General features: G+C 44.5%; 1 protein-coding gene across 9 annotated transcripts in view; it reads right to left on the reverse strand.

The window, feature by feature from the left end:
- The window catches only part of LOC106601827 (trinucleotide repeat-containing gene 6C protein), a 103,402-nt gene that overhangs the window by 19,002 nt on the left and 57,785 nt on the right, over nucleotides 1-26,615 (reverse strand). For 8 of the 9 annotated variants that reach the window (XM_045719938.1, XM_045719937.1, XM_045719943.1 and 5 more), the window contains exon 5: nucleotides 436-3,129. In XM_045719938.1, coding sequence (XP_045575894.1) covers nucleotides 436-3,129 — 2,694 coding nt within the window. Of the gene's footprint in view, nucleotides 1-435; nucleotides 3,130-6,784; nucleotides 6,919-26,615 lie in introns of those variants that run through there. The other variant, XM_045719944.1, reaches the window with a different exon arrangement.

Genomic DNA, 26,615 nt, shown 5'->3' on the forward strand with positions numbered 1-26,615 from the left:
CATAGGTAGAACACAACTATTTCCATGTTCTTGTGTGTTCACGGTATAATAACAGTTGATTGAACTGCGACAACGGTTTTAAGTTGCCACTTTTTAACAAGACGACTAATCTTTATCAGGCCTGGCACAGTGAATTCATTCTGCCTGTTAGGTTTGAGTAAAACCCACAACACTGTTCTCCTCCCATGACTGCATGTACAAAACGTAAACCCAACACTGTTCTCCTCCCATGACTGCATGTACAAAACGTAAACCCAACACTGTTCTCCTCCCATGACTGCATGTACAAAACGTAAACCCAACATTGCTAGACACTTCACAACTTCATAAGACTCCTGATCTAAAAGCTAGATGGCATTGTCAAAACACAAGATTATCAAGAACACAATCACAGTAACACTATAAGCCATCCATTCATAGAGTATGTCTTCTCACCTGGACCCATGAGGGGTGGTCTGCTGTGTGGTGGAGGCGCAGCCTGGTGAGGCATGGCTGGGTCCATGGGCCCACTGTTCTGGCCTGGGCCCTGGGGGTTGTGGCCCCCATGGCTCTGGAGGGGTGGTGGGGGGCCGTGGTAGGCGTGAGAATGGTGGGGAGGGTGATGTGGTGGGTGGGGGTGGTTGTTGTTGTTTCCAGGGGGGCATGCGGGGGCGTTCCCTGGAGCGTTCCCTGGGGGTCTACCTTGTGGTGGCCCTCCTCCCCCAGGGTTGTTCTTGTCCCAGAGGTTGACCGTCTTGTTGTAGGCGCCCGGGTCGCCCCAAGCCGAGGTGCCGTCGTCAATCTCCATCTTGCGTCGGATGGAGGGTGGGGAAGGCTCCTCCCACCCTGTGGGCTCTCCTCCTGAGGGGTCCTGCTTGCTCCCTCCTCCCCCGTTGCCCTCCCGGCCTGATACACTGGGCTTCACGGGGCCAGGGCCTCCCCAGGATCCCATGCTCCCTTCTCCACCTCCTGCCCCGCCCATGCTCCCTCCTCTAACTCCTCCGCTGTTGCCGTTGGAGCTCTCCTGGGGCTTGCCGCCCCATCCTTGGGCAGGGCCACTTGGGCGCTGTTGGGCCATCGCTGGCTCTCCCCAGCCTCCACCTCCTCCAACATTTCCCCCCATCCCCGGACCAGGTTTTCCCCAGCCTCGGTTGCTCTCTTTCCAGCCTCCTGCACCTTCTCCCTCCCAGGGAGGGTTGGTGGTGGGACTGTTCTTCTTGCCATCTGCAGGCTCTCTCCAGTCTCCTCCTCCTCCTCCTCCTCCTCCATTGCCCCCTCCTCCAGCGCTGTTGCCCCAGCCGCTGTGGGGCGGCTTGGGCCCATCTCCCCAGCCCTGGGGCTTGGGGGCCTTGCCGTGGGGATCATCCCAGCTTGGGGACTTCTCCTCTGGAGCTCCCCAGGACTGGTTCCCAGCTTTGGGCATGTTGGGGCCTGGCCCGGGGCCTCCTGGTGGGGGGTTCCCCCAGCCCCCGGGACCGTTGGGGGGATTCTTGCTGCTCGGTTGCTCACCCCAGCCAGAGCCGGGTTGGCTGGCTGGAGGCATGGAACCACCCCAGCCAGGGGCAGCCTGAGGACCAGGCCCGGGACCCTCGCTCTTAAGGTCAGCCCGATGAAGGGGGCCGTGGCCGGAGGGCCCTTGGGCTGGCTCGGTGGGAGTGTTGGGGCCGGAGCCTCCCCAAGAGTCCGTCCCGGCAGCATCTGCCTTTCGTTGCGTGCGTGCCGCCTCCTCCATGTCCCAGGACGTGTGCTGGCGGACGGGGGTCTGGCCCCAGCCTGTGTTGCACAGCACCCTGGGGTCCAGGTCAGGGGCTGGGAGCAGGGGGGCAGGCTCATCCCTGGACGACCGGTCCTGTCGGCGGGAGTGTCCCGCTCCATCCATGCCCTCACTGCTGCCCTCGCTGGCCGCCGTGGTGCTAGGGGCTCGGGTGCTCCAGGAGCTGGGCTGCTGGGGAGGAGAGCTGGGGGCGTCCCAGCCCCCCTGGCCCTCGCCAGAATGCTGCTTCCCCCAGGCATCTCCGCTGCTCTGGCCTCCCCAGCCTCCAGAGGTTCCACCACCACTGCTTCCATGGCTCCCCCAGCCCCCGGCCCCAGAGTCCCAGCCCGAAGGCTCCGCGGAGGAGGCGACTGACTTGGAGTCTCCATTGTTGCCCCAGACGGAGCTGCCATCCTCTCCATTGACCAGCTGGGAAGCTCCAGGAGGAGGCTGGCCCAGGGAGCCCATGCCTCCGGAGGGGCCACTCCAGCCGGACACGCTGTGGATAGGGGGCTCCTGTTGCTTGCTAGTATGATTTGGTCCATCAGTGTTAAGGTTCTGAGGTTCTGAGCTAAAAGACACATTCGTGGACGAGGATGGGTGGGGCTCAGATGATTCTCCCCAGGTGCTGCCTCCCCCTACCGGAAGGTTGCCGTTGGTGCCGCCCACCATGGTTCCTCCTCTGTTGCCGTTCCCCTGGGCGGGAGAGGTGCCTGGCGGGTTGCAGAGGTTTGGAGGGGGTTGAGAAGAAGGGGGTTGATTGGGGTTGGCTCCCCCTGAGCTGCTTCCCCCCGCTCCTCCGCCCCCGTCGTGTCCCAGAACGGGCCAGGCCGAGGGGTTGGCATTGGGGTTCAGGTTCAAGTTAAAGTTGGTGGAGGAAGAGGTGCCCCAACCTCTGCCTCCTCCTCCCATTGGGCCATCACTCTTCCCCTCCCCACCCCCGACAGAGGACTGAGGAGGGCCGTGGGGGGAGGGACCGGGACCAGATCCCCAGCCCCGATTGGCTGCTCCTTGGCTGGAGGCCATGCCGACCATGCCAGCCCCGGGGTGATTGGCTGAGCTGCCGTGCCCAGGGCTGGCTCCTTTGCTGCTGGGGTAGTTGGCAGGAAAGTGGCCTGTCTGGCCGTTGGCCCCTGTGGCCGTGCTCATACTGCTGCTGCTGGCCGGACCAACAGGGTCAGTGTCCAAGGGGCATCCTCCTGCAGGGCCCTGGCTCTGGCTCTGGCTGCTGCGGGAAATGGAGGGCCAGGCCTCGGTGTCGCTCTCGTCGATGATCACTGTTTCCCAGCCACTGTGATTGGCCGACGCTGAGGCGGAAGTGGCACTCCGATTGGCTGGCTGGTGTCCCCAGTGGGGATTCTCATAATGGGCTCCCGGGCCACTCTGTGGGGGCAGCTCTATTGGATGAGAGAGGATGGAGATAAAGAGAGGATGGAGGGAGAGAGAGGGAGGGAGAAAGGGAAAAGATTAGTATGTCATCATACCTAGAAGATAACATGACAACAGTTGGCATCTAAACATATGCCAAGAGTGTGCAAAGCTGTCATCAAGGCAAAGGGTGGCTACTTTGAAGAATCTCAAATTTAACATATATTTTGATTTGTTTAACCTGTTGGGGGTAGGGGGCAGTATTGACACGGCCGGATAAAAAAACGTACCCGATTTAATCTGGTTACTACTCCTGCCCAGTAACTAGAATATGCATATAATTATTGGCTTTGGATAGAAAACACCCTAAAGTTTCTGAAACTGTTTGAATGGTGTCTGTGAGTATAACAGAACTCATATGGCAGGCAAAAACCTGAGAGGATTCTGAACAGGAAGTGGCCTGTCTGACAAGTTGTTGTTCATCTTGGCTCTTTTTATTGAAGACTGAGGATCTTTGCTGTAACGTGACACTTCCAACGGCTCCCATAGGCTCTCAGAGCCCGGGAAAAAGCTGAATGATATCGAGGCAGCCCCAGGCTGAAACACATTATCGCTTTTGGCAAGTGGCCGATCAGAGGACAATGGGCTTAGGCGCGTGCCCGAGTCGACCCCATGCTTTATTTTCTTTCGTCTGTTTACCTAAATGCAGATTCCCGGTCGGAATATTATCGCTTTTTTACGAGAAAAATGGCATAAAAATTGATTTTAAACAGCGGTTGACATGCTTCGAAGTACGGTAATGGAATATTTAGACATTTTTTGTCACGAAATGCGCCATGCTCGTCACCCTTCTTTACCCTTTCGGATAGTGTCTTGAACGCACGAACAAAACGCCGCTATTTGGATATAACAATGGATTATTTGGGACCAAACCAACATTTGTTATTGAAGTAGAAGTCCTGGGAGTGCATTCTGACGAAGAACACCAAAGGTAATTACATTTTTCTTATAGTAAATCTGACTTTGGTGAGTGCCAAACTTGCTGGGTGTCTAAATAGCTAGCCCTGTGATGCCGGGCTATCTACTTAGAATATTGCAAAATGTGCTTTCACCGAAAAGCTATTTTAAAATCGGACATATCGAGTGCATAGAGGAGTTCTGTATCTATAATTCTTAAAATAATTGTTATGCTTTTTGTGAACGTTTATCGTGAGTAATTTAGTAAATTTTTAGTAAATTCACCGGAAGTTTGCGAGGGGTATGCTAGTTCTGAACATCACATGCTAATGTAAAAAGCTGGTTTTTGATATAAATATGAACTTGATTGAACAAAACATGCATGTATTGTATACCAAGGCCATAGGCGTGTCATCTGATGAAGATTATCAAAGGTTAGTGCTGCATTTAGCTGTCTTCTGGGTTTTTGTGACATTATATGCTAGCTTGAAAAATGGGTGTCTGATTATTTCTGGCTGGGTACTCTGCTGACATAATCTAATGTTTTGCTTTCGTTGTAAAGCCTTTTTGAAATCGGACAGTGTGGTTAGATTAACGAGAGTCTTGTCTTTAAAATGGTGTAAAATAGTCATATGTTTGAGAAATTGAAGTAATAGCATTTCTAAGGTATTTGAATAACGCGCCACAGGATTCCACTGGCTGTTACGTAGGTGGGACGATTTCGTTCCGCCGACCCTAGAGAAGTAAACACTTTTTGGTTACTACATGATTCCTTGTGTTATTTCATAGTTTTGATGTCTTCACTGTTATTTTACAATGTAGAAATTAGTAAAGAAATAAGGAAAAACCATTCAATGAGTAAGTGTTCGAAAACTTTTGACCGGTAGTGTACATGCCAAAATGTTCCCAAACTGGAGATTTAACCGATGACAAAGGATGCTTCAATTCTGGCTTATGGATCCCACCAGTCCCCATCTACACAGTTCCCGGCTGCGCCTCACAAAAGGATTGCTTGAAATCAGCCAGTTAAGATTCTAATTTTGATTACAACGTGCGCATAGGCTGTACTTGTTTTCATAGCCTACAATGTTTATTCAGCTCAAATTTACTCACGAGGCGATGGCATACAACTCAGTGTAGGCATAGGCTAGTGTTTTTATTGGTTTTCTGTATTCATTTCAGGTTCACAGTGGTACGAATACGCCACTGCTTATAACTAACTATAAGTTAAGTATAACTATAAGATGTCATTTGGTTTACTAACTTGTTAGCTAAGTGGCTCGATGTTAAGATCAAGCTTCTTGGTTACAGCAGAGATATTCAAACCCCTCCTGGATGAAGAACCCTGCTGCCTAAATGATTTTGTGTATAATTATTTTGATAACTAAATAGCTCCCCCTTGTGTGCACTTCCGGTAATACAGTAAACCCCGGTATGGTACAGTATGACGTATGATAATCTGTCTACTGTCCGACCCTGGTTGAAATGTTGACTGCTGTGGGAGTTTTGTTTATTCTGTATATTACGAAATATCCCGATATACAGTATTAATGGTATATCGCCCAAGCCTAGTAATCGCAACAGCTTTACCCTAGTTGCAGCCATCTTGGAATAAAGTGGAAGCCTAGGTGGAGTCCACTGGCAGATCTGAAGACGCCCATCCTCAGTCCTAACCCTTGACCCCTGACTCCTGCAGTTCAGCCTCAGCATTTGGCTTGACTGAACCACTCTGCCCTGGAGTGTATTCAATTAGGTGAAACACTTCACAATGATGCCGGTACAAATGTAATGTGTACAGCTGACATGACTCACAGTTCTACATGACAAACACAACAAGTACCTAATCTACACAATACAACATTTATATCTGAATGTTTTGTAACGTTGCACCCCTGCTGTACAGAAGATTGCCTCCCAGTCCCCTCAAATCGCTACTGCCTCTACTCCTCAAACCCAAACAGTAGGATTTCTCTCTTCCAATAAAGAAACCCCACTGCTGAGAGAGGCTTGGTTAACAACAGTTCTAGAACTATCCCCTGAAGCAGCTTGGTGCATAAGAAGTGAGTCAGTCCAAAAGCAGCAGCTGCTCTAGATGCGCTGCCGTGGTAATCACTCTGCTGCCGCCGCGGCAGTTTCCTCTCGTTGTTTTTGGTGTGCCTCCACATGCATGTGTGAGCGGGGCGGACCTCTGCACACACACACAGCCTCTGCTTTTGCCTGATCTTTAAATGGGGAGAGATGCCGTGTGTGTGCAAGCTTTGGCTGTCTCTCACACTCTCTCTGCAGAGCTTAGGCTTCTTCCAATGATTATAAAAGAATGGGAGAAACAGAGAGAGAGAGGGGGAGGGAGAAACGGGCAGTGTCTCAGACACAGCGGTGTGGTTTCTGTGGTGTAGTACAGGACGCCATTTTATCAAATCTGAACCAGAGCCAAAAAGGCTCAGAGCTACAGTCTGTATCTGTTTCTCTCTCTCTCTCTCTCTCTCTCTCTCTCGCTTCCTGCAGCACGCTCGCTCCTCTGAAAAAAACACACTAAAACTATCCTCATGAAGATATTCATCAGAATGCCATCTGTCGCTGCTGGATGTTTTCCGTTGCAAAATCACACATCTTTGTACTTGCATGCATTTAAAAGGCAATCGTGCACTACAATGCACAACGCAGTGAAAGACGCCCAGCGAATAAAGAGAAAGAGGGGGGATCACGGGCGAAAAGCAGGAACAATACCTGAGGAGAGGTACCTTCCGACCATGGTGAGCGAGCGCTACGTTTGGAGCGAAGCGGTGGCGGCGCAGGCAGCCATCCCCGTTTGTCTCTAGTCTCAATATGTCTGCTCGGCTCGCCAGGGCTTTCAGAAGCTCATTTTTGAAATACTGCCAAGAAGCTGCGAGCTCTCGCGGCATGAGAGAGACACACACCCTCCCCCCCTCTGCTCTGTTCCAGCCTGCTTTGGCCTGGCTAGAGCCATCCTGCCCCTCTCTCTTTCTCTCTGGCTTTATTTATAACTCGGCTCTATTCCTATCCATGGAGAGAGGATATTCTCTCTATCAGAGACAGTAGGGGCAGGCGTAAAGGGTTATGGTTAAAGCCGAGAGCATTTCATTGTGCACTAAACAAAAGGGAGATTCCTTTTTGCTCCCTCCCGCTTTCATGCTTTTGGAGTCGTCACTAAATATTTAGCCAGGACCACTCCATTTACATTGAGCACAGCCTGGCCACAACGGGAGACTCTCCAAAAGCAGAACAGCAGCAGGACATGGACAAAAGCAGAGCTTTTGCTGCATCGTTGAGTGTTCAGGAATGACACTCAAATGTGCACACACATACGCACGTATTCATACATGTTCACCCGCACACTCAGACCATAACACGCATCCAGACACATGCAGGTATGCAGACACATTCTGTGTACATATGCATCCAGAAACATATGCATGTACACATATCATATGCACACACACAACCCTCCCCCTCCTGCTTCAAAATGATTTCCTATAGTATGCTGGCAGTTGACGCAAAAACTGCTGTTGTGTGACGTCCCAAACAGAGACAGACTAGTCTGCAGCGGGACTACACAGCACATACCAGAGCAGCTCCCTGGAACACAAAACAGCCCCAGTTTGGCCAGGAGAAACACCACCACTTCAATGGCTGCATGGAAAACAGCATAAACACATGAAATGAAGCTCACATGGCTGTGGGCAGGAGGCCAAGAAGAGCTAAACGTCTGTCTTTACACAGTGTGGTCTGGAGTGACGGCGTGAGGGAGTGAGGGAGGGAGGGGAGGAAAGCGTGGCAAAGAAAAGGAGAAGAAGAGAGAAAATTAGGTAGAGACAGCAGAGAGGAGGGGTTAGAGAAAAAGAGAGCTAAAGAGGAGGGGCAGGCCGCTATCGGGCGCCAGCTAGGGGCTGGCCGCTATCGGGCGCTAGCTAGAGGCTGGCCGCTATCGGGCGCTAGCTAGAGGCAGGCTGCTATCGGGCGCTAGCTAGAGGCTTGCAAAAGAGAAGCAGTAACAGCAGCAGCTCCTAAGCTAACTGAAGGTGGGTATTGTTTACAAACGAGTCTCTACTGCTCCAACACACAATACATCAAAATCCCACCAGAAGAACAGTGGTTCCTTATGTGGAAACCCAGGCCCCAGCCTTTTCCACCATGTGTGTGTGTGGTGTGTGTGTCAACGTGCAGTGAGGTCATCAAAGCCCCTCTGATTGGTGCTTTGTTTATAAATAATGCCCTTCATACAAACTGTCTGGATGGCGCTTACCCAAACCTCCAATCCACTACGTCGTTGCTGTTTTCCAGAAACGCGGACGGATGGTGAATTGCAATCTCAGCCTAGACATTGCTGTTGTGGTTGTTAAGGTTTTTGTTTAGTAACTTTTCCTTTCGTTTTGTTTCAACAAGTTGGGTTTGTAGGGTGAGAGAGTGTGAAAGTGAGGTAAATGAGGAGAGGGAGATGAGGAGAGGAAGAGTGTGAAAGTGAGGGAGATGAGGAGAGGGAGATGAGGAGAGGAAGAGAGTGTGAAAGTGAGGGAGATGAGGAGAGGAAGAAAGTGTGAAAGTGAGGGAGATGAGGAGAGGAAGAAAGTGAGGGAGATGAGGAGAGGAAGAAAGTGTGAAAGTGAGGGAGATGAGGAGAGGAAGAAAGTGTGAAAGTGAGGGAGATGAGGAGAGGAAGAGAGTGTGAAAGAGTGAGGGAGATGAGGAGAGGAAGAGAGTGTGAAAGAGTGAGAGCAGGAGGAGCGATGGCTAGTCCCAGTCAGCACAGAGAATGAGAAAAAGTGAAGGAGAGAAAGAGTGGAAGAGAGTGAAGAAGAGATGGATGTGTTTGTCAGGTCTCAGCTGGGTTGGTCCAGGCATAATGAAGTCCCCCGGGGGCAGGAGAGGAGAGGCTTGTAGAGAGAAAGCCCCGCTGCTCTTTCAATCCTTCCAACCAGACAAACGACACGCACTATTCCTTACCATACACACACTGCTGCACCCCCACCATCAAACCTCCTCTACCATTCCCATGATTAGTCTAGCCTACAGTCTCATGACTATTGGCCCATAGAGAAACAATATTAGATGAAAACATGCTCAACTCAATTGTGTGCTGTCCTGTCGACACACTCCCCCTGAGTAAGGCACAAGCCCAGTATGCTACGAGGAGATGATGCCCAGAAAAGCTGCAACTTCGAGTGTCAGACTTTATTCAACATCATCTTGATTATAGAAGAGCAACAAACATTGGGTCTGAGACGAAAACAAAGCAAAGCAGGCCATGCAAACACGGAGATTACCATAACAACAAACTGTAATTTGGGTAAACAACTGATTGCAGAAAAAGGCAGCATTACATACAGCAGGGACGTCCTTGTATTGCTTTGACTACTATGAAGTAGAGATAGCTGGATGTTTGTCTCAGCTTGTTCAAGGCCACCGAGTCTTGCATTATTGACCATACCTGTTCTAATAGATTCAGTGGAGTGCAATTTATAGATAGAAATCTGAAGAAGTGCTGAGACAAATGACTATTGACTAAAGCCCCAGGTGGCACAGGTCGTCTAATAATACAGTACCCAAGTAGTGTGTGTGTGTGTGTGTGTGTGTGGAGCCCATCACTGTACGGTTACAAAAAGTTTAGACGGGCAGAGGGGAGGGGGCAGTGTGAGGGAAGACAGAGAAGGTCTTACACAACAACCTCCTCTGTGTCCCTGTTCTACTGTTGTGTGTGACGACGTGACGTAAATGCGACAGGACACAATCTGGCGACACCACTGGCGGGCATTGGGCCACAGAGAAGACAGGCTGGGTCCTCAGCTCAATGAGAGAGGGAGACACCAACAGACAGACACTAGAATGGCAGCCTATTGCTGGGGTCCTACAGCTTCCAGTGTTATGCAGTGGTTTCAGCTTGCTAAGAAACTGGTAGATGACTCCTACACTGTAGAATTGTATCTAGTATCATTGGGATAGAGCTTACTGCAGAGGCGTTAATGCACAACAACCCTACTGCTAAAATATGTAAAGGTAACACTTCTATGAGTGCTGTTATGAGGACACAGCCATACTTTAAAAAGCAAAGCAAAACACCCTCATAAAAGCCAACTACAGATGTAGGCTCTTAATTTGATCACCCTGTTGCAGGACAACTTTCCTGCAATGCAGGACATTTCAAATGTGTATCGTTTTTGAGGTTTAACCTCTTACATCTAGACGTTCCGCTAGCGGAACACCTGCTCCAATATCCAATGATAGGCGTGGCGCGAATTACAAATTCCTCAAAAATACAAACACTTTTTCAAACATATGACTATTTCACAGCATTTTAAAGACAAGACTCTCCTTTATCTAACCACACTGTCCGATTTCAAAAAGGCTTTACAGCGAAAGCAAAACATTAGATTATGTCAGCAGAGTACCCAGCCAGAAATAATCAGACACCCATTTTTCAAGCTAGCATATAATGTCACAAAAACCCAGAAGACAGCTAAATGCAGCACTAACCTTTGATGATCTTCATCAGATGACACACCTAGGACATTATGTTATACAATACATGCATGTTTTGTTCAATCAAGTTCATATTTATATCAAAAACCAGCTTTTTACATTAGCATGTGACTAGCATGTGACTAGCATTCCCACCGAACACTGCCGGTGAATTTACTAAATTACTCACGATAAACGTTCACAAAAAGCATAACAATTATTTTAAGAATTATAGATATAGAACTCCTCTATGCACTCGATATGTCCGATTTTAAAATAGCTTTTTGGTGAAAGCACATTTTGCAATATTCTAAGTACATAGCCCAGCCATCACGGGCTAGCTATTTAGACACCCGGCAAGTTTAGCCTTCACCAAAATCAGATTTACTATAACAAAAATGTTATTACCTTTGTTGTCTTCGTCAGAATGCACTCCCAGGACTGCTACTTCAATAACAAATGTTGGTTTGGTCCCAAATAATCCATCGTTATATCCGAATAGCGGCGTTTTGTTCGTGCGTTCCAGAAACTATCCGAAATGGTGCAATTCGAAATGGTGCATGGCGCAATTCGTGACAAAAAAAATCTAAATATTCCATTACCGTACTTCGAAGCATGTCAACCGCTGTTTAAAATCAATTTTTATGCAATTTATCTCGTAAAAAAGCGATAATATTCCGACCGGGAATCTCCTTTTCGGCAAACAGAGGAAAAATCACAAAGACGGGGGCAGCCAGGGCACGCGCCTTAGCCCACAGTCCCTTGATCGGCCACTTGACAAAGGCGATAATGTGTTTCAGCCTGGGGCTGGGATGACGACATTCTGTTTTTTCCCGGGCTCTGAGAGCCTATGGAAGACGTAGGAAGTGTCACGTTAGAGCAGAGATCCTTTGTAATTGAATGAGATGGCAAAGAAGTTCAAGAAATGGTCAGACAGGCCACTTCCTGTAAAGGAATCTCTCAGGTTTTGACCTGCCATTTGAGTTCCGTTATACTCACAGACACCATTCAAACAGTTTTAGAAACTTTGGAGTGTTTTCTATCCAAAGCCAATATTTATATGTATATTCTAGTTACTGGGCAGGAGTAGTAACCAGATTAAATCGGGTATGTTTTTTATCCAGCCGTGAAAATACTGCCCCCTAGCCATAACAGGTTAAAGAAGCAATACAACTGGCCTTCTTTAGACTAGTTGAGAATCTGGAGCATCAGAATATGTGGGTTCGATTACAGGCTCAAAATGGCTAGAAAAAAGTCCTTCTGAAACTCGTCCGTCTATTCTCGTTCTGAGAAATGAAGGCTATTCCATACGAGAAATTGCCAAGAAACTGAAGATCTCGTACAACGCTGTGTACTACTCCCTTCACAGAACAGCGCAAACTGGCTCTAACCAGAATAGAAAGAGGAGTGGGAGGCCCTGGTGCACAACTGAGCAAGAGGACAAGTGCATTAGAGTGTCTAGTTTGAGAAACAGGTCCTCAACTGGCAGCTTCATTAAATAGTACCCGCAAAACACCAGTCTCAACGTCAACAGTGAAGAGGCGACTCGAGGATTCTGGCCTTCCAGGCAGAATTGAAAAGAAAAAGCCATAAAAAGAAAAGATTAAGATGTGCAAAAGAACACAGACACTGGACAGAGGAAGATTGGGAAAAAGTGTTATTGACAGACAAATCCGAGTTTGAGGTGTTCGGATCACAAAGAAGAACATTCGTGAGAGGAGGAAAAAATGAAAAGATGCTGGAGGAGTGCTTGACGCCATCCGTCAAGCATGGTGGAGGCAATGTGATGGTCTGGGGGTGCTTTGGTGGTGATAAAGTGGGAGATTTGTAAAATGGATCTTGAAGGAGGAAGGCTATAACTCCATTTTGCAATGCCATGCCATACCCTGTGAACGGTGCTTAATTGGAGACAATTTCCTCCCACGACAGGACAATGACCCAAAGCACAGCTCCAAACTATGCAAGAACTATTTAGGGAAGAAGCACTCAGCTGGTATTCTGTCTGTAATGGAGTGGCCAGCAGTCACTTGATCTCAACCCTATTGAGCTGTTGTGGGAGCAGCTTGACCGTATGGTACGTAGAAGTGCCAATCAAGCCAATCCAACTTCTGGGAGGAGCTTCAGGAAGCATGGGGTGAAATCTCTTCAGAATACCTCAACAAATTTACAACTAGAATGCCAAAGGTCTGCAAGGCTGTAATTGCTGCAAATGGAGGATTCTTTGACGAAAGCAAAGTTTGAAGGACACAATTATTATTTCAATTAAAAATCATTATTTATAACCTTGTCAACGGCTTGACTATATTTCCTATTCATGTATGTATGTATTCATGGAAAACAAGGACATTTCTAAGTGACCCCAAACTTTTGAACGGTAGTGTAAGTATTCAGACCCTTCACTCAGTACTTTGTTGAAACACCTTTGGCAGCGATTACAGCCTTGAGTCTTCTTGGGTGTGACGCTACAAGCTTGGCACACAAGTATTTGGTGAGTTTCTCCCATTCTTCTCTGCAGATCCTCTCAAGCTCTGTCAGGTTGGATGGGGAGTGTTGCTGCACAGCTATTTTTAGGTCTCTCCAGAGACGTTCGATCAGGTTCAAGTCTGGACTGTGGCTGGGCCACTCAAGGACATTCAGAGACTTGTCCCGAAGCCACTCCTGCATTGTCTTAGTTGTGTGCTTAGGGTTGTTGTCCTGTTGGAAGGTGAACCATCGCCGCAGTCTGAGGTCCTGAGTGCTCTGGAGCAGGTCTTTAATTCAGACCAAAGAGTTCAATCTTGGTTTCATCAGACCAGAGAATCTAGTTTCTCATGGTCTGAGAGTCCTTTAGGCGCATTTTGGCAAAATTCAAGCGGGCTGTCATGTGCCTTTTACTGAGTGGCTTCTGTCTGGCCCTTCTATCATAAAGGTCTGATTGGTGGAGTGCTGCAGAGATGGGAGAACCATCCAGAAGGACAACCATCTCCACAGAGGAGCTCTGTCAGAGTGACCATCTGGTTCTTGGTTACTTCCCTGACAAAGGCCCTTCTCCCCCGATTGCGCAGTTTGGCCGGGCGGCCAGCTCTAGGAAGAGTCTTGATGGTTCCAAACTTCTTCCATTTAAGAATGATGGAGGCCACTGTGTTCTTGGGGAACTTCAAATGCTACAGAAATGTTTTGGTACCCTTCCCCAGATATGTGCCTCGACACATTCTGTCTCGGAGCTCTACAGACAATTCCTTCAACCTTGTTTTTTTCTCTGATATGCACTGTACTTATGTAAATAAGGTATCTATTTATTTTTAATACATTTTCAAACATTTATTTGAAACCTGTTTTCGTTTTGTCATTATGGGGTAGTGTGTGTAAATTGATGATTTTTTTTTTATTTAATCAATTTTAGAATAAGGCTGTAACGTAACAAAATGTGGGAAAAGTCAAGTATGAATACTTTCCGAATGCTCTGTAGGTAGAGTGAAAGAGCGGTAGGTAGAGAGAGTGTGAGAGAGAGAAACAGAAGCGGGATGGGATCTGGTTACGGGACCGCGTAGCACTCCGTATGGGCCGTTAAGTAACATCCTGCACACCCACAGCCTGGCGCATGTGCTGCCCTATAGGGTGAGGGGTAATACTTTCAAATCAATACATCGAGTGGGTGACACACTGCTTCAAGAGGGGATCTTTAACCCTGTACATACACTTGTGGAAATTGGCCTGTATGGATAGGGCTAAATTTAAAATGTTTCTTACAGAAGAAATATGGAAAGCAAATGCATAACCATGGTAGCAATCAAAAGAAAACCATTTGGAGATTATGGGAAAATGATTAGTCTAAAAGTGAGGACAACTGTTCACCTGACAAGACGGAATCCAAATATTACACCGTTGATTTTGTTTAGGGCTGTGACGGTGTTGGAAGTTGAGGTTAGGGTGATTTGCCAAGCCACTCAAAAGAAACGTGTGTGTCTTTTCTCTGCAACTTCACTATTACCATTACACTTTATCATCAATAGCATTTCATTTATTATTATTATTCAAGTTATTATTACCTCTAAATATAAGTCTAGTATTCCAATTAAGAAATGTCAATACCAAAATGTGACAATTTAACACACAGGCTATCAGACTCAAAAGAAATGTGCAATTTCAGTGTTTCGATACACCACGTTACTGGTTTGTGTGTCCATTTTGTTTCAATGTTACTGTTGTCTTAGGCCTTAAAAGCCCTATGTACAAAGGGGAGGTCACAATTCTGTTTGTACATGGACATGCTTCTTAATTAATAAACATATTTGGAACAAGCCAATACACTTCATTATTATCATGGCGTTTCATTATTATTATTTAGGTTATTACTTATAAATATTAAGAGAAGACTCCCACAATGAGAGAAATAATGTAGCCTAAGCTACTGACAATAGGCCTTTTACAAGAGTAAATCATGACAGGAGCATTTGATTCTTATTAGATAGATTCCAGACAGGCTACTTCAGCAAACTTTCTGAATGGACATATAGGCCAGCAGAGAGAATCAGCGAACTCACACACACACCCTGTAAAAGGACCCGTCAATCAAAGCCACCAGTATGTCAGTCAAGAGCAAATATTTCTCCCTTCCTTAAAACATTAAAAACCTAGGCCTACCATAGGCTTTCTGAAAGTAGGCTATAAGATAATGAATTGGCAAGGAAAGTATGAATTGGAGAAAGAGCTGTGATTGACAATGTCATACTATCATTAAAATAGAAACAAATACACACAACATGTCCATAGCCTATTTATCAGCGTTGATTAGTCTAGAAAATGAAGAAACGATTCCGTATCAAATTATACCATGCCAGGTTGGAGAGGACTGGCACATTGTCCATTTGACACAACACTGGCGCATTATAGGCCTCAGAGCCAGAACAACCTTGTCGACTGCTGTTGAATAATGAATTAAGTCAGACACACCCAACCTTTTTAAAAAGAAAACAGATTTATTTATCTACTAGCAAGGAATGAAAACGTGCAGTGTAGGCTAGAAGAACACTAGCGCTCTACACCCCTGTGCATCTAGAGGTTTAGCTGCTGGAGCTAAAAACAACTGTTGGAAAGAGGAGACCTAGACAGTTTAATAGACTAAGTTAGCAAAACAATGGCTTATAGTTATTAGTAAATACTCCAGCTATTAAGCCAAGTTGATCTACCTTAAAGTTCATCTGAAATATTTTTCCCAACCTGATTGTAGGCCTATTTAAAATGGTTCTGATGGTTAATTAATTTTCATGACGGGCTTCATCCATAACGGTCAGTTACAGGGTTAATCAATTACCGTCACAGCCCTATTTATGTGTACTTTACATTGACTGTTCTTTTTGCGGCATTTGTTGAAAATGTAAATTTAAATGTAATAATTTGGGGTAGGTGCAACATAAGACAAAAAAATGACAAGGTTTGAGTGAGAGGTCAAACTAGTGTCTCCAAGAGCCCACACATCTCCAAGGTCTGCACAGTAAGTCATTTCAATGCACTTTTATGACTGAAAGAAGAGTCTTCAACAAAAAGGTGCATTTGTTTTAGCTCTCCTAACTGTGCTGTTGAGGAACTAGGACAAGCACACTTGGTGTTTTGTTTGGAATACAGGCCTGCATCCCCGCCATCACACAATTACAGTTGTTGTTTACGTAATCCAAGGCAGTTCAGAGAAGCAGATCGTAATGTTGGTGAACATAAGTGCATTCAGATGCGTGGTCTGTGGCAAATGTTCTCCACAATACAACAAACACAGGCTCATTGTGTTCAGGACAACCCAGGGTACAACGCCATGTCATCTTGTAACTAACTGTACATCAAATACAGCGATCATAAATGTTGACACTGTATATTCCATTCCTTTTATGATATGGAAATGTGAAGTGCACATTTGGACTCCCGGGTGTTTGGCTTGCTTGTATGACATCAAAGCTGTATTTATTATAATCCTTAATGTCTCATCTTTCAAAAATACTGTACATCGAGTCCTCTTAATTTACTCAGACAATAAAAAATGCGGGAGGGATGGGGGAAACTTCTTGTCGTGCGCGGTGCTCAAGTTCAGAACGGCTGTCAGTCAAAACCCCTACAGAGCTGTGAAGTGGAGACCCTGAGGTCTGAAGTCATGTATAGCATGTTACTGTACATGCCACTGCATTCCAATGTCTATGAGTGTAAAGGGCTACGGCAGACAGAGAGACATGGGAAATAGAGGACCTCTCTCTAGAACCTGTAGTGGGGGCTCAGGACTGCACTAACGGAGCCTGATGTGTCTGTAGAAGGCCAGTAGCCAGTGGTCATCCTCAGTACCATCATAAACACATGCAACAGGTGACAATATGCATGGCTATATGTATGTATGTGTTAAAGAGAGAGCGGGTGGGAGGGAGCATGCATATGAGCTGTACGACTCTGTATGCTACGTGTCTGTACTGTAGTGTAGCGTGTCAGAGGAGATAGAGCTGTATGCTGGTCCAGCACCATCTTGCGGCCTACAGTGTCTCCCTGGCCTATCCCAGCAGCCCTGAGAAAGAGAGACAGAGAGCGCGCGAGTGAGCAGAGAAGTCTGCCAAAGGAGTGAAGTGAATCATGAGCTTTTACCGTAAGTCATGAGTCACACAGCCCACAGACCTGGGCCTCTCGCCCTCTCATTTCACTCAGATTTCCTTGCTCTCCACGCCCCCCCCCACTTCGCTCTCTTCAACTCTCTATTACTTCTTTATTTAACCAGATAAGTCAATTGAGAAACAATTGTCATTTACAATAACGACCTGACCAAGAGGTATAACATTGCAAGAGTTTACAGGACAACACACAATACCACTAAAAATAAATAAAAACCCCTCTCTGACCTGCACTCTCTCCCTCTATTCTTCCCTCTCACCAATTATTTCCCCTTCTCTCCCTCTTTCCTTCTCTACCCTGCTCCCCCTCTTTATCTGTGCCAGATCAGTCCCACTCAGGCCCTGCCAGGTCTTCATAGCTCCACCATTACAGGAAATAGCTCTGGTCAGCACAACTCAAAGCTCTTCAGACAGTACTAACACACAACAGAACTCTTTCAGAGACTCCCTCTAACCAGCAAACAAGAAAAACAAGTGCCAAAAATGTTACATTTTCAGAAAAAGGAAATGAAGGACAAACATGAAATCTTAACAGGAAATGTATCTAGACTACAAACTATCAAATATCTGACCTGCTGAATCACTGAATGTTTGAAACACTACACACAGACCAGTTTTTTCCGGATCAAAATGGGGCTTAGGTGGTGGGCGTGGCCAAAGAAAACATTTAGAGGCCCTCCTGTTGGCCACAGTGACAAAATGTAACCGTTTTAATGCCAATTTCCTGCAATTCTAAACATTTAGCCAGGTGTCGGAGATAAGATTTAGCAGTTAACGCAAATCTCCTGCAATTCTACACATTTAGCCATAACACAGAGACAAATGTGCAATTTTAAAGCACATTTCCTGCAATTCTACACATTTTGCCATGGTTTACGCTAATCGGAGAGACTCAACATTATAACAAAATCAATGGGGGCCTCATGCCATAACAAAAATACTCCTCAAGGCATCATTTTTACATTTTAGATTCTCCCTGACTGTCTAGCTTTTATTTTGTTCCATAGGTCCAATATCTTTTGGGTTTACCTTCGATTTTGTTTTAGTTTACACTGAAAAGTTTTTTCCATTCCGAACATTATTTGCATGTTAGCCAAAGTCCCAGAATGACACTTGATCCAGACAGATAATCTCAGCTACTGCTCTGTTGGGCATCTTTTGAGTTCAATATTTTTCAGAGACAGCCATGTACGCATAATCCAGCGTTTCCCAAACTCGGTCCTTGGTACCCCAAGGGGTGCAAGTTTTAATTTTTGTATCTCTATTGATAATCTGGGTAAATCATGATGTGGCCTAGGCCTATTCACAATAAAAGGGAATGCATATTCAATAGGAGTGTTTGCATGCATTATTTAGCATGTTGGCTGATTTTCATGGGGCTACAGAAGACAACTGATCAGTTTCCCTTTTATTTGGGCCTTATTTTCTTGTACTGATCAACACAATTTGCTTAGAATAAGTTATTTTATAAAAGTGTGCGCTCTCTTTTTAACCAGTAATGACGTCATTCATGAGGCAAAGGGGGGGGGGCAGCCAGTCGAAGCCATATTCACATACACAGTCAGTTCGCAGAGGCAACAGAATCTTTTGGAGAGACCGATTAACTTCTAATGGATGGTGGCAGTATTGAGTATCTTGGATGACTGACGTGCCCAGAGTAAACTGCCTGCTACTCACTCCCAGAAACTAAGATATGCATATTATTAGTAGATTTGGATAGAAAACACACTGAAGTTTCTAAAACTGTTTGAATAATGTCTGTGAGTATAACAGAACTCATATGGCAGGCAAAAACCTGAGAAAAAATCCAAACAGGAAGTGGTCTGTAGGAGTTCAATTAACTCCCTATTCAAACTACAGTGTATGTGGGGTCATGTTGCACTTCCTAAGGCTTCCACTAGATGTCAACAGTCTTTAGAACCTTGTTTGAGGCTTCTACTGTAAAGTGATGATGAATAAGAGCTACTGGAGTCAGAACACTGCCAGCAGGGCATGAGCCTCAGGCATGCGCGCTCACGTGAGAGGTACCTCAGTTCCATAGCATTTTTTGAAGACAAAGGATTTCTCCGGTTGAAACTTTATTGCGGATTTACGATAAAAACATCCTAAAGATTGATTCTATACATCGTTTGACATGTTTCTACGAACTGTAATGTATATTTTTGAGTTTTCGTCTGACCTGCGCGTCCTGAATTTGGATTTGTGAACTGAAGGCGCGAACAAAAAGGAGGTTTTTGGACATAAAGGATGGACTTTATCGAACAAATCAAACATTTATTGTGGACCTGGGATTCCTGGGAGTGCATTCTGATGAAGATCATCAAAGGTAAGTGAATATTTATAATGCCATTTCTGACTATTGTTGACTCCAACATGGCAGATATATTGCTTGGCATGTTTTTGTGTCTGAGCGCCGTACTCAGATTATTGCTTTTTTGGTAAAGATTTTTTTTAAATCTGACACAGCGGTTGCATTAAGGAGAAGTTTATCTAAAGTTCCATGCATAACACTTGTATTTTCATGAACATTTATGATGAGTATTTCTGTAAATTGATGTGGCTCTCACCGGCGGTTTTGGAGGCAAAACATTACTGAACATAATGCGCCAATGTAAACTGAGATTTTTGGATATAAATATGAACTTTATCAAACAAAACATACATGTATTGTGTAACAAGAAGTCATAGGAGTGTCATCTGATGAAGATCATCAAAGGTTAGTGATTCATTTTCTCTCCATTTCTGCTTTTTGTGACTCCTCTCTTTGGCTGGAAAATGGCTGTGTTTTTGTGTGTGTAGGCGCTGACCTAACATAAATCATATGTTTTGCTTTTGCCATAAAGCCTTTTTGAAATCAGACACTGTGGCTGGATTAACAAGATGTAAAGCTTTAAAATGGTGTATAATACTTGTATGTTTGAGGAATTTTAATTATGAGATTTTTGTTGTTTTGAATTTGCCGCCCTGCACTTTCACTGGCTGTCTTCATATCGATCCCGCTAATGGGATTCAAGCCATAAGAAGTTTAAGTGAATTCAAGTTTTGTTGGCAATCATCTTCGCAATCAGCATATTTTGCGTTATAGTTTGCATATTATCACAAACAAAGAATTAGGGTAGTGAATAGATGTTACAGTAGTTGCTCCACTAAAAGTTTTGCGATTATGCTGCGGGACTTAGAGGTTATTTGTGGTTTAGTACGGTACCCTGCATCACTACTTCATTTCTCCAGACCAGCGCAAGGTGACGTTAGAGCACTGATTATGCGTTTGGGTCCCAAGGCGCTACTGTGTCTCTGTAGTACTGTAGCTTACTCCCGACCAGTCATGTTGTACAAGACACTGCATCGCAGTGCAAGCTGTGTTGCTACGGCTGCTGGTTCAATACCCGTGCCAGCCTCGACTGGGAGATCCTTGAGGTGACTGTAGGTTTTTGGTTTCTCTCCCTCTAAAAGCATAAATAAACAATTCTAAATAACAAACTGGCTTTATTTACAAATTAGTAACACTGTCTCACCCCATGTTCAAGAACGGCCTTCCCCCCCGCTCATTTTACGTTATTTGAAAACAAAATATTTTATTTAAAACAAAGTGATTATGATTAATTTAGAATGATATAAAAGCGCCTTGGATATTCTCACAGATATATCATTAACCCTGTTATTAGCAGGACAATATAAACTCAGCAGAAAAAGAAACGTCCCTTTTTCAGGACCCTGTCTTTCAAAGATAATTTGTAAAAATCCAAATAACTTCACAGATCTTCATTGTAAAAGGTTTAACCTGTTATGGCTAGGGGGCAGTATTTTCACGGCCGGATAAAAAACGTACCCGATTTAATCTGATTATTACTCCTGCCCAGAAACTAGAATATGCATATAATTATTAGCTTTGGATAGAAAACACTCCAAAGTTTCTAAAACTGTTTGAATGGTGTCTGAGTATAACAGAACTCATTTGGCAGGCCAAAACCTGAGAAGATTCCATGCAGGAAGTGCCCTGTCTGACAATTTCTTGCCCTTCTTGATTATCTCTATCCATTACAGGGGATCTCTGCTGTTACGTGACACTTCCTACGGCTCCCATGGGCTCTCAGAAGGAGGCAAAAAGCTGAATCGTGGCTTTGCAGGCTCTGGCTGAAAAAAAGTAGCGCGTTTGGATAGTGGCTGGTTACAGTACTGTGAGACTCAGGCTCTCGTCTGTTTACCTAAACGCAGATTCCCGGTCGGAATATTATCGCTTTTTTACGAGAAAAATGGCATAAAAATTGATTTTAAACAGCGGTTGACATGCTTCGAAGTACGGTAATGGAATATTTAGACATTTTTTGTCACGAAATGTGCCATGCTCGTGACCCTTATTTACACTTCGGATAGTGTCTTGAACGCACGAACAAAACGCCGTTATTTGGATATAACAATGGATTATTTTGAACCAAACCAACATTTGTTATTGAAGTAGCAGTCCTGGGAGTGCATTCTGACGAAGAACACCAAAGGTAATCAAACTTTTCTAATAGTAAATCGGAGTTTGGTCAGGGCTAAACTTGGTGGGTGTCTAAATAGCTAGCCGTGATGGCTGGGCTATCTACTCAGAATATTGTAAAATGTGCTTTCACCGAAAAGCTATTTTAAAATCGGACACCTCGATTGCACAAAGGAGTTCTGTATCTATAATTCTTAAAATAATTATGTTTTTTGTGAACGTTTATCGTGAGTAATTTAGTAAATTCACCGGAGGTTTGCGGGGGGTATGCTAGTTCTGAACGTTACATGCTAATGTAAAAAGCTGGTTTTTGATATAAATATGAACTTGATTGAACAAAACATGCATGTATTGTATAACATAATGTCCTAGGTGTGTCATCTGATGAAGATCATCAAAGGTTAGTGCTGCATTTAGCTGTGGTTTTGTTTTTTGTGACATTATATGCTAGCTTGAAAAATGGGTGTCTGATTATTTCTGGCTGGGTACTCTGCTGACATAATCTAATGTTTTGCTTTCGCTGTAAAGCCTTTTTGAAATCGGACAGTGTGGTTAGATAAAGGAGAGTCTTGTCTTTAAAATGCTGGTAAATAGTCATATGTTTGAAAAATGGAAGTTTTTGTATTTTTGAGGAATTTGTAATTCGCGCCACGCCTATCATTGGATATTGGAGCAGGTGTTCCGCTAGCGGAACGTCTAGATGTAAGAGGTTAAACACTGTTTCCCATGTTTGTTCAATGAACCATAAACAATTAATGAACATGCACTTGTGGAACGGTAGTTAACTTCTTTGGGCTAGGGGGCGGTATTTTCACGTCCTGATGAAAAGTGTGCCCAAAGTAAACTGCCTGCTACTCAGGCCCAGAAGATAGGATATGCATATTATTAGTAGATTTGGATAGAAAACACTCTGAAGTTTCTAAAACTGTTTGAATGATGTCTGAGTATAACAGAACTTATTTGGCGGGCGAAACCCCGAGGACAAACCATCCAGGAATTTTGTTGTTGTTGAGGTCACTCTTTTCAATGGGTTTTCAATGGGAATCTAGATTTCTAAGGCACTTGCTTGCAGTTCCTATCGCTTCCACTGGATGTCAACAGTCTTTAGAAATTGGTTGATGTTTTTCTTTTGAGAAATGAAGAAGCCCTGTTCAGATCGAGGGTCGAGTGAAGTGTACTGTTTGTTAGAGGCGCATGACCTGAAAGCTCGCTCCACTTTGTTTCCGTCCTGTATTGAACACAGTTTATCCCGTCTTAAATTTGATCAATTATTTACATTAAAAAATACCTAAAGTTATATTAGGAAAGTTGTTTGAAATGTTTGGAGAAAGATTACAGGTATCTTGATATTTTGTAGTCATGTTGCGCTAGTTGGAACCGGTGTTTTTCTGGATCAAACGCGCCAAATGAATTGACATTTTGAATATATAACGATGGAATTAATCGAACAAAAGGACCATTTGTGATGTTTATGGGACATATTGGAGTGCCAACGGAAGAAGCTCGTCAAAGGTAAGGCATGAAAGGTTAGTGCTGCATTTAGCTGTGGTTTTGTTTTTTGTGACATTATATGCTAGCTTGAAAAATGGGTGTCTGATTATTTCTGGCTGGGTACTCTGCTGACATAATCTAATGTTTTGCTTTCGTTGTAAAGCCTTTTTGAAATCGGACAGTGTGGTTAGATTAACGAGAGTCTTATCTTTAAAATGGTGTAAAATAGTCATATGTTCGAAAAATTGAAGGTTTTGCATTTCTAAGGTATTTGCATAACGCGCCACGGGATTACACTGGCTGTTGAGTAGGTGGGACGCAAGCGTCCCACCTAGCCCATAGAGGTTAAGGGGCATTGCACTAATAATGGCGCTGACTAGGGAAACAATCCCACTGTTCTTAGTGCCAGTCTGCACATTCAAACTAAAACAATGTAACTAATAATGGCGTGAAAAATTCAGAGGGCCTTTATTCAGATAACAAATCACTCACTTTCGTTTGGGCCTACCGAGTGGCGCAGCTGTCTAAGACACTGCAAAATGTGTTGCTACAGATGCAGTTTTGATACCCGTGCCAGCCGCCACCAAGAGATCCATGGGGCGGCTTTTGGTTTTAATTCATTAATTAATTTAGAATCCCCCCAATATGTAATTATTGGCGGAGAGTCACGTCATATTTGCCTATATACTGTAGGCCTACCGTAGGCGACATGAGTCTCACTAGTGTTGAGTAATGTGCTGTTAAAAGTGGTGTAGGTCTTATTTATTTAAAGAGCATATTGAAGTTAGAAGCAATAGGATTTGAAGCAATAGCCTCCAACTATTTTAGCACCATTGGGACTGGTCTTGATAAATTTAGTTTCGGTACTGGTTAGAAGACTACAATTATACAATTAGGGTGTAGAAATGTTGTGCTTTTAGTGTAACCTTTATTTAACTAGGCAAGTCAGTTAACCTGTTAGGGCTAGGGGGCAGCATTGACACGGCTGGATAAAAAACATACCCGATTTAATCTGGTTACCACTCCTACTCAGTAACTAGAATATGCATATACTTATTACATATGGATAGAAAACACCCTAAATTTTCTAAAACTGTTTGAATGGTGTCTGTGAGTATAACAGAACTCAAATGGCAGGTCAAAACCTGAGAGATTCCTTTACAGGAAGTGGCCTGTCTGACCATTTGTTGAACTTCTTTTCCATCTCTATCATTTACTAAGGATCTCTGCTCTAACGTGACACTTCCCACGTCTTCCATAGGCTCTCAGAGCCCGGGAAAAAACAGAATGTCGTCATTCCAGCCCCAGGCTGAAACACATTATCGCCTTTCTCAAGTGGCCCATCAAGAGACACTAGCTTATGCGCGTGACCCCGACCGCCCCGCCTTTGGGATTTTTTCCTCTGTTTGCCGAAAAGGAGATTCCCTGTCGGAATATTATCGCTTTTCTACGAGAAAAATGTCGTAAAAATTGATTTTAAACAGCGGTTGACATGCTTCGACGTACGGTAATGGAATACTTAGAATTTTATTGTCACGAATTGCGCCAAGCGCGTGACACTTCTTTACTATTTCGGATAGTGTCTGGAACGCATCGAACAAAACGCCGCTATTCGGATATAACGATGGATTATTTTGGACCAAACCAACATTTGTTATTGAAGTAGCTGTCCTGGGTGTGTATTCTGACGAAGACAACAAAAGGTAATGACATTTTTATAATAGTAAATATGATTATGGTGAGTGCTAAACTTGCCGGGTGTCTAAATAGCGAGCCCGTGATGCCTGGGCTATGTACTTAGAATATTGCAAAATGTGCTTTCACCAAAAAGCTATTTTAAAATCGGACATATCGAGTGCATAGAGGAGGTCTGTATCTATAATTCTTAAAATAATTGTTATGCTTTTTGTGAACGTTTATCGTGAGTAATTTAGTAAAATGTTAGCGAATTCCCCGGAAGTTTGCGGGGGGTATGCTAGTTCTGAACGTCACATGCTAATGTAAAAAGCTGGTTTTTGATATAAATATGAACTTGATTGAACAAAACATGCATGTATTGTATAACATAATGTCCTAGGGTTGTCATCTGATGAAGATCATCAAAGGTGAGTGCTGCATTTAGCTGTCTTCTGGGTTTTGGTGACATTATATGCTGGCTTGAAAAATGGGTGTCTGATTATTTCTGGCTTGGTACTCTGCTGACATAATCTAATGTTTTGCTTTCGTTGTAAAGCCTTTTTGAAATCGGACAGTGTGGTTAGATTAACGAGAGTCTTATCTTTAAATGGCTGTAAAATAGTCATATGTTTGAGAAATTGAAGTAATAGGATTTTTAAGGTTTTGAAAATCGCGCCACAGGATAGCCGTGGCTGTTACGTAGGTGGGACGAATTCGTCCCGCCTAGCCTAGAGAGGTTAAGAACAAATTCTTATTTACAAGGACAGCTCCTTCCTCCCCGTCAAGGAATTGAACCCCGGACTCCCGCGTGCCAGCACGACACGGGGATTCTTTAGCTGAATAGCCCAGTACTGTAGCCTACTCCCGACCGTCACGTTGTACAGCGCCATATTTTCCGTTCCATCCTTATTTAAAAAGCATATTGAAGTTAGAAGCAATATGATTTGAAACAGTAGCTATTTCAGCATCCTTTCGTGCTGCTATGAAACAACATGGGGACTGGTCTTGACAAATCAATTAGATTTTTTATTTTCACTGAATCTCCGTTTGGGTATTGGTTACACTACAATTAGGGTGTGGAAATGTTATGCCCCTTAGATATTAATTTAGAATCCTCCAATCCTCTTACGCTCTTAGTACTGTAGCCTACTCCCGACTGTCACGTTGTACAGCGCCATATTTTCCGTTACATCCTAACAGAAACCCTGGGGGTTTCATTTTTCTTGGAATAGAAACACCATAATATTAATCACGTTAAATTTCTTAAAATCAATCCCATATACTATGCTCTTACAGAAAAGGTTTTAAATTCTCTAGTAATGCCAATATTGAAGACTATGCTTCTCAAAGATGCCCTCTGGTGGTCAAACTAGCTGACAATTAAATGACGTACCATAGAATTCTGCATCAGCCTGCAAGGTATGCTGCAACTTTTAAAGGAGGAACCACTGTAGCGTCAGCTGTAAGCTAGCAAGAAACGTTAGCCTACAAAGCTGGAAGCGACTGGTATCTTCTTGCATTGTAAAGTGCTGCACCATTCAAGTGTGTTAACTTCTGTGCAGCATGAGTGGGGCGCTAACATGATGTGGCCCAGACTCCCAGTACAGCATGAGTATGGAGCTAACATGATGCAGCCCAGACTCCCAGTGCAGCATGAGTGGGGAGCTAACATGATGCAGCCCAGACACCCAGTACAGGCTAAGTGGAGCAGGCACGGTGCACTCGCACTATAAGGTGGACATTGGCTGCGCTGGTAGACAGACTTGATCAATGAGACACATTTGACAGAAGTACCGGAAGTAAAATAAATTCCAGT

This window comes from Salmo salar, chromosome ssa06, assembly GCF_905237065.1.
Source record: "Salmo salar chromosome ssa06, Ssal_v3.1, whole genome shotgun sequence".
NCBI lineage: Eukaryota > Metazoa > Chordata > Actinopteri > Salmoniformes > Salmonidae > Salmo > Salmo salar.